The sequence below is a fragment of the Lipotes vexillifer genome, unplaced genomic scaffold, assembly GCF_000442215.2.
Source record: "Lipotes vexillifer unplaced genomic scaffold, Lipotes_vexillifer_v1.1 scaffold84, whole genome shotgun sequence".
Lineage (NCBI taxonomy): Eukaryota > Metazoa > Chordata > Mammalia > Artiodactyla > Lipotidae > Lipotes > Lipotes vexillifer.
The window spans coordinates 2,036,641-2,045,654 of NW_006783414.1; the positions used below are offsets into that span (position 1 = coordinate 2,036,641).

The window sequence follows — 9,014 nt, forward strand, 5'->3', positions numbered from 1 at the left end:
GAAAGAGTTTTCAGCCAATGATGCCCTTAGGGATCTAGGAATAAATTCCTGGCCCACAGGCCAAGTGTCATTGGTGCCACTGGTCTCCCTGCATTTTCTGATGTGGTCATCTGCCCTAGGAGTTATCTAGAGCCATGAGACGGGGAGGTTAAACCTCGGAAGCCCCAGGTCTAGGCAAACATAGCGCCAAATAGTTGTTGGCTTGGAGAAGTTACTGGAAGCTGATCACTATCATTCTTGAAAGCCTGATGTCTCCTTGATTGCAGTTGGAAATGAAGAAGCCAGTGAAAAATAAAGTGTGTGGCCACACCTATGAAGAGGAAGCCATTGTTCGCATGATTGAGTCCAAGCACAAGCGGAAGAAAAAGGCCTGGTGAGTTGCCGCAGGAAGGGAAGTGACACCTTCCCAGGGGTGGTCAGTCCGAGGCGGTGCGTTCACGCTGGAGGAAAAGACACTTAAACTTCTCCCCTGAAGTCCATTCAGCTGGAGGGATAGTGTCAACATGGAAAAACAGGACATGAGGGAACAAATTAGTAATCTGTTCAGGAAGAAACTGAAGGAGCTTCAACCACACCTTCAGAACACGAGAAAAAGGAATTGGATGTAATGTTAATCATTAGATAATAGAAATTTTTATGAATTTGTGCTGGAGCCTGAAAAAAATAGAGAACTGTGATACCGAGAGATTTCTTTTCCCCTTTCTATATGCACTTACCCAAACAAGAAGGAATGGTTAAAAAAATAATTTTTTTTTTTTTTTTTTGCATCCTGCAATACAGGTAGTTTGTTTAAAAAAATATTAAGTCATCATTCTAAGATAAGAATTCGTATCCGATTGGTCTTGATGATCAAGATTTGATTGTCCGGGAAAACCTTTTATATCTTTAATTACGTAAATAACTTCCCAAATGGTTTAAGTAAATTCATGGATGACTGCAATGAGAAAAAAAATTTGAATTGGAATGTTTAGAGAATCTTTCTTTTATATATATATTTCTACCCCTTTCTCTCTCTCTCTCTCTCTCTCTCTCTCTCTCTCTCTCTCTCTCACACACACACACACACATGCACACACACACGCACACATGCACACATGCTCCAACCCTGGAGGACCATGGCTCTGTTCCTGTAATAACCTAGAAACCTGAGTTGGCTAGCCTAGCTTTGACTTGGTTGGCATTTCTTGTGCTTTTATCACAGATTTGTCGAAGGAATGGAATTGCAGGTGTGACCAGTTCTCAATGGACTTGTGATAACAGTCCCTTTGATGTGTGGCTTGCTTCTCCATCGCCCAGAAGTTTGCTGGTCCAGACCTAGAACTGGAATTCCCCACCACTCCTCATCTGGGTGTGGACTTAAAGATAGGGCATTTGAGACTGCAGATATCTTGATGGTCATTCAGTCAAGTAGTTTGCCCTATTTATTCTAGAAGAACTGCCTAATGATTACAAAATCGAGATTGTTTGAGCACATTTTTATCTGTTTTGACTTTCCAGCTTACAACTGAGATACCATATTTCCCTAAGGAATCTTTCATTTTCCCTTGTGAGTGTAATTTTCTTTGTTTCTGGACTTCTAAGCCTTCTTTTTCTCCTAACTTTTTTCTATGTTTATTCTCTGAAAAACAAAATTTTAATTTGTTGACATAATTGCTAAGAATAGGTATATTCCCAGATAGTTCTGTGTCACAGGTCTTCTTCCTTAAAGTTTGTGACATTCTCCTCGAGTCAGATTTGAAAAGGGCAGGCACTGATACAAAAGCACATTTCTCCCAAGTCCCAGGATGGCTGGGAGCAGCTCCCAGAGCAGGCTCACATTTAAGTGCATCTTCTTGATTACATACTTTGATTTACTAATGTCCTTTGCCTTTTTTGAATTGTAAATGATGTCTGGAAGCACTTGAGTCACGCCCGTCATTTGGAAAAGGTGGATGTTTTTCTGTCGTACTTCTATAACTCGGGCGCAGATTCGGCAAACTCTGCGGGCTCTCACCGCTTAGTTAAGAACAGTTAATGTTAGTTCTCTCTCTATTCTATACTCATTGTAGAGGGTGTTAAATGTCATGATTTCGTTAGTTTCCTCATCTATAAATTGATGATAATAGTTGTAATTGCCTCATTGGTATGTCTGGAATTTGAATAAGATATATGTAGAGCACTTAAAGTACCTGTCATGGGGTCAATAAACTTTATCCCCCATCATCATTATCCTCATCATCATTCTTGCCACCATTATTCTGTAGGTTTGAGAGAACATTGCAGGGTTTTGAGGGAGTAAGGCGAGTCAACCTGGGTTTTAGGAAGTTACTCCAGTAGCAGTTCAAGAGATGGATGAAAAAAGGCGTGAGGTGAAGATGTCAATTCAGATGCGTTTGCAGTAGACTAAGTTACGGACAATGAGAGCTGGGATTGAGGCAGGAGTCATAGGTGGAGGGAAATGAGGAGGAACACGATCGTGGAGGTACGATGGACAGAATTTGGGAGCCGGAAGTTGAAGGGAACAAGTGGAAGGATGACTGACATTTCTAAACTGGGTGTCTAGAAGGATGGCGATGTCATTAGCCGACAGAGAGGTCGTAAAGGGAACACATTTGGGAAGGAATATAAGAGGCACAGTTTGGGTCATGCTAAGTTTGAGGTCCTAGCAATACAGCCATCTGGAAGTATCCAGGAGGCACAGAAAATGTGGGTGTTTGAGCTCGGGAGAGAGCTCTGAGTGTGAGATGTTGACTGTGAGATTATTGATACAGAGGAGTCAGACCAGCACAGGTACAGCTCTGGACCAGATGTGACAGCCAACTGAGAACCCTCAAGGACGGGACCTTGGCCTGGCTCTGAGCAACGCGAGGCCAGGATCCAGCTCTGCTCTGCTTACCGCGTTCCCCCAACACCTAACATAGACCCACAAAAAAGCATTCTGCCATTTTGAAAGGGCAGTCAAAGGAAGAAGGCTCCAACCAAGCAGTCTGAGATGTAGCCAGGAGAGAAGGGATGAGAGATAAGCAAGTTGGGTATCACAGGAGCCAGTGCTGGAGTGCCAGGATCTTGAGGATGAGGTACATTGTATTCGGCAACAGGTTAGAATCCAGGGCCTCTTCAAATCCTACTCCAGAGGTTCCTGATTAAACACGAATTAGTGTTGTTTCCCAGGACGCATGTTAGGGCGATGAGCAGTTCCGGCTTCCCTTTGTTTAAAAATGTCTATGACACATCCAGTCTGAGAAATCTCAGTTTTTCCTCCTTGTTGGTTCCAACTATGTTTTGTCAGACAGGAGTTCCAGTTACATTGTGTTACTGGCACTGACTCCATTTTAAAGTCTCCATTGTTCCGACTTTAGCCCTAACTAAATACAATAGTTAGAATAATTCCTTAAAACACATCTCTTAATAATCAGGCTGTTTATTATCTTACTAATAAAGCTGCCTTATGATTTTCATATTAATAAGATATTTCCTATTATCCATAGTCATTTCTTTCCTTTTTTGTTTAAGAACAGAGACTATATTAACAAACAGTCACATTCAAGAGCACGGAGAGTACAATTAAGTTGAACAGAAATGTGTCGTTGAATAGCAGAACTCCAGCATTGCGCTTGGAGGCCCTATTTTAACCATTTACCAACAAGTCCATTAACCTCTCAGAGCCTCAGTGTTTTCATCTGTAAAATGGAAATAGCAACATCTCACAGAATTTCAGGATCAAAGGAACAGTGTGGAATTCCAGTCTAGGTCTGGACCAGCAAATTTCTTGGCAGTGGAGAAGCAAAGCACTCAGGAGAAAGCTCTTTTGGGACTATAGCGCGCTGAACAAATAGCAGTCGGGTTATTGAGGTCAAGACTGTTCCTGTTTGTATTACTTACCTCACTGCTTAGTGACACATTATTTTAGACTCAGAGGATGTAGGATAGGGTTACACTCTGTGTTTAGGTATGATGGGAATCCATCCCACTCACATTTCCAGACCTGCTTTCTAGAGCTGGGCTGGACTTTGGAATTCTTGGGGCCCAGATCCAGGAGCTCGTCAGACCCAGAATCCTGTACTTTTGAGCTGATGCTGAGGCCTAGGGTCCCCAGAGCCTCTGGGACCCCCTAAGACTCGGTCCCTTCGTTCAGCAGACACTTACACGCTTGCCCACTGCTGCAGTGGAATGTTCTGCCCTGTCAGTGACCCCAGTTCAGGACCCAGCCTCTCCTTCCAGGCCTGTAGGTCTGACTCTTACACAGTAATGACACAAGGGCTTACGACTGGGTGTTGCCACGCCTATCTTGCTCACCAGGATGTCGTGGGGGTGAATGCACTAATGCTTATAGAGTGTTCTTTCTCCAGAGGAGGAGTGCCCTGAGTCAGTATCATGTCACTATGACCTCGTCTTCTGCTCTTTAGTTTAGAAACTTGTGCTTGTTTAATGGAGACGGTGAGAAACAAGGTTCTCCTGCATCGACGTCTCCTCCGGGAAACCTTCCTGGAACCCCCGTTTGTGCTGCGCAAGGTGCCCCGCCCCTGTGCTCCCACAACGCCTGCCTCCTGCCAGCATTGTAGGTGGGCCCGGCTCTTCTCCACAAGGTTCTAGAGAACAGAAGTTGTGTCCTAGAGCAGGAACCAGCTTATCGAGCACCTGAGTGAATTCCTGGACCGTTGTCGCACGCATCCTACTCATTCTCACAGCAACCCTATGCTCTGCCTTCCTAGAGGAAGAAACTGAGGCCCATTAATGACATCAGTTGCCCAGAGTGTCACAGCCAGGAGGCTTGAGCCCAGGTCTTTTTCACCCTTGAGCCTGTAGTGTCTTTAGGCCGTCTGGCTCCCGTTGGGAGGGCGTTTTGGTTAATGCCTCTGTCCCCTGGGCTGATACCCTAAGTGAGCTCAGACCTCTTTGTCTGACACGGGTGGCCCTGGGATAATGTGCATGCCAGCTCTGCAACTGACTGGTGTGGTTAATCCCATCACACATTCTCAGAATGCTCTCATTTACTGACTAAAACCACTGATGTCATCAGGAAGTCCTCCCCACCTCCCTCTCCACTTCCCTAAAGCAGCTTATTCACTGTCTGACTATTGGTATTAAAGACTTTGTTCTGTGAAGCGGGGGGGATTACAGCCTGGCAGTCAGTGTGAATGATCAGCGGGTTGATAAGCATTAACTGAGGGTCATCCCAGCCACCAACTTCAGCTTGCACTTCCATGTCGTGGAAGTGGGAGTGATGAAAACTGCCTTGCTGAAGTCAGGAAAGTGTCCATATCCTTTTCATAATCTCACCTTATTTACTTTCATACTGAAAGAAAGAATTCACTTTGAGACAGCAGGGTGTTTTAAACCAGTGTAAAGCATTTCTCAGGCACCTCCAATCCTTCCCCCAACGCAAAGCCAAATCATCATACCTGGGCCAAATCACCCCCATCGTCTTTCATATGATTGCCTTTCTTTAATCACATTTTAACACATGTCCCCAACCATACAGGGACACATTTCAGTATTTTAAATACAAACATTGTTAGCAAGCATATTATTCATTACATTGATTAATGCTCCTCTAATATAAAGATGCCTTGGTCCAGAAATCAAGACCAAGAAAAAGTTTCACTTTTGTGTTGAACTGTTGAGCTTTCTACTGCTGGACAAATTAGAGCTCCCATGATCCGCTTTCTTCCCCTTCTGGTTTATAGCGTTTGTCTTAAATTTGTTATTTTTGATCTGTGCTTTTTGGAGGGTTGTCTCAGGTCACTGGGCCAGAGCTCTGTGTGGGGCGGGAACCTATATTTGTATTTTACAGCTGGGTGCTTAGAACTAGCACAGGGCCAATCACATAAGAGGGTCAAATGAATGCACGAATGTGCGCCCGTCTGTGTTGGAGGTATGCAGTCTATAGACAGATCAGCAACTTTCATCAGGAGACTGGTGATAGTCATAGGAGATGGTGAAGGGAATGAAAGTTATTGAGCACTGTGTTGCCTGGAGCCCGTGAAAGTGGGATTCTGCCCCTATTGTAAATCTGAGGACACAGAGGCTCCAAACGGTAAAGTGAGTTGGCGGTGGTCTCATAATAAGCAAGTAGGCATTGGGGTTAGAATTCAGACCTAGGTTGGCTTGACTACAAAACTGGGCACTCTACCAGAGTCTGGTTCATGTTGACAAGAAATCAGGTGACTTCATCCAGCCCACTGCCTTCAGAGGAGACCACATGTAAACAGAACCGTGACTCACCCACTGATTTCTCCAGCCACAGCTTTTCCCCTGAGTCCCCATCAGCCCACTCAGTCTCTCCACTGGGAGGACTAGTGGGCATTTCGGAGGGAACACGTAACAACCAGGACTCCTGCCTGACTCCATCCCATCCCGGCTTTCCCATTGTTTCCATGGCGATGAAGGGTACCACCAGTCCCCTTCGGCTCGGGCCAGACTCTGCACAAAGCTCAGCTCTTTCCTTTACCCTCCACATCGGGTCCATCAGCAAGTCCCATAGGTTCTATTTCCGGTTGTATCCCAAGGCTGCTCACTGCTACACCCTCATCCAAGCTGCCCTCACTCTGCTGGCTGCTGCACAATCCCCCTCTCTCCCCTGCTTCCCCTCTGCCTGTCTTCTGTATTAAACAGCCAGAGTCATGTTTTCTAAGTGTAAGCCAAATCCCATCCCTCCCCTGTCTCCACCCCTCCATTGTTTTCATATTTAAAATAAAATCCAAAGCCCCACACGCCCTCCAACCAAATCTCCAAATGCCCTCCCTCTTGCCCTGGGCATTCCAGGCACACTGACCTTGCTCTTACTCCCGGGCACCAAGCGGCTATCTCCTCGACATCTACACGTGCTGCTGCCCCAGCCCGAGCCTCATGCAGCCCTTGTTCTAGATAAGACCTCCCGGTGAGCCTTGCCCTGACCCCCTCTAGATAAGCCCCTTAGCTCACACTCTGTCCCTTGACCCTGCTTTTTAGCCTTTGTAGCACTTAATGGCACGTGAACTCACAGCAAGCATCTATGCGGCTGAGTTAGCGAAGGTCTGTCTCCCCCACTGCAAAGTGAGTGCTGTGCAGTGGGCATTGCCCTGCGCCTGGTGCTGGACAGGCCCTGGCTCAGTGAACAAATGACCCGGTGAACAAATGAATGAGTGCACATCGGTCCTGATTTTTTAAGTGTGCTCCTGTTTTGGTAAAATGTCTTCACGTAAACACTACTCAGCCGTAAAAAAGAATGAAATTTTGCCATTGGTAGCAACATGGATGGACTTGGAGGACGTTATGCTAAGTGAAATAAGTCAGAGAAAAACAAATACTGTGTGATATCACTTATCTGTGGAATCTAAAACATACAACAAACTAATAAAACAAAAAAGAAGCCAACTCACAGATACAGAGAACAAACTCGTGGCTCTCGGTGGGGAGAGGGAGGGGGAGGGGCAACATAGGGGTGAGAAGAAAAACAAGGGGTTATTATGGGATTATATGAAATCACCTGTGTGAAACTTTTGAAAATTGTAAAACACTATAGAATTTAAAGAATCTTTCATTCAATTAAAAAAAAAAATGCCCTCCCTTAAATTCTTGCATGTGAGAGAAGTTTACGCTGAAGGCATTAAGGTGAAGCGGCCTGACTTGATTTTCTCATCCCTCACAGTTGCCCGAAAATTGGCTGTAGCCACACAGACGTGAGAATGTCTGATCTCATCCAGGACGAGGTGCTGAGAAGGGCGATTGAGAGCCATAAGAAAAAACGTCGTCAGTCTGACTAGGAAGACCACCTGCCTGCAGGGAACTCCGCAGCCTACCTCCTACCCCAGCCACCTGTAGAGAGGGATGCTTGTCAAAGCACTTCGACTGGCTGCATAGCATACTTTGGGGTGAAATTGAAGGTTTTAGTGTATTTGAAAGCCTTTTTCTGTGTTAACAGTAAACATTCAAGCATATCATATTGTTTATTTTTAAGTGTTCTGCAATTTAAATAAAACTTTGATTATCTGCGTGTGCCCTATCTGTGCGCCTCCCGAGGTGTAAATGCTTCCAGTGGTAAAGCCTGGGTGGTGCCAGGCTTCTCTATTTCTAATCCTTCAGACTGTTTTTTATTATAGTTTTAACAAAAAAAATGTCTTGCAAGGCATGTTTGAAATCCAAACACATAGAAACACCCCCAACTGCAAGCATTTTCTATCAGGATAGTAAAGAATAGCATGAGGGTGTAAAGCAAAGCCGGCTTCCTTACCTATATTTACTTTGTATATTGACAGTTCCAAATATGTAAATGCTTTTGTCATTCTGATGGGCACAGAATGCTCCAGTAGCTGGCTTATCAGTGCGATGATAATTGATGCCATAATGGAAACTTTGCTGCAGCCTTCTGAGATCCTGAAGCGTCATCGGAAGCAACCACATCCTGGCTGTTCTCTGCCTTGCTCCGTGGCTTTCGGTAAGTGGCTTCAGCCCCGTGGGGCTGGGGGGTCTTCAGCCACGAAATAAAGATATTGAATAAGATTTTCTGTACCGTCCCTTCAGCCCCGAAAGTCTGTAGACTTGTGACCAGCAGGGTCTTTAAATTGAATACCATTGATTTATATTCCATTTGTATAAAAAGTGCTAATCGATTCATAGTCTACATAGCAGCCTTTTATCAACTAAAATAATCAATTAAACCTAACAAAGCATACCCTGACTACACTAGGAAACCAAGAATAACTAATAATGGCTAACATTTATTGAGCACTTACTGTACACCGGGTGCTATTCAAAGCACTTTACATATATATTAACTCCTATAATTTTCACAGCCTGATGAGAGAGGTACAGTTATTATTCCCACTTTATCGTTCCCACTAAACGAGGCACAGAGAAGTGAAGTGACCCGTGGAAAGTCACAGAGCTAGTAAGTGGCTGAGCTGGGATGGGAACTTAGCTCATCTGGTCCCAGGGTCTGGATTCTTTTTTTTTTTTTTTTTTTTTTTTTTTTTTTTTTGTTGTCTGCGGCCCTCTCACTGTTGTGGCCTCTTCCGTTGCAGAGCACAGGCTCCGGACACACAGGCTCAGCAGCC

General features: G+C 44.8%; 1 protein-coding gene across 1 annotated transcript in view; it reads left to right on the plus strand.

Annotated features, from left to right (window-relative positions):
- The window catches only part of NSMCE2 (NSE2 SUMO ligase component of SMC5/6 complex), a 217,905-nt gene extending 210,181 nt beyond the window's left edge, over window positions 1-7,724 (plus strand). The window contains exons 6-7 of the mRNA XM_007456062.1: window positions 267-373; window positions 7,610-7,724. Of these exons, the coding sequence (XP_007456124.1) occupies window positions 267-373; window positions 7,610-7,724 (222 nt within the window). The remainder of the gene's footprint in view (window positions 1-266; window positions 374-7,609) is intronic.
- Window positions 7,725-9,014: the final 1,290 nt, after the last annotated feature.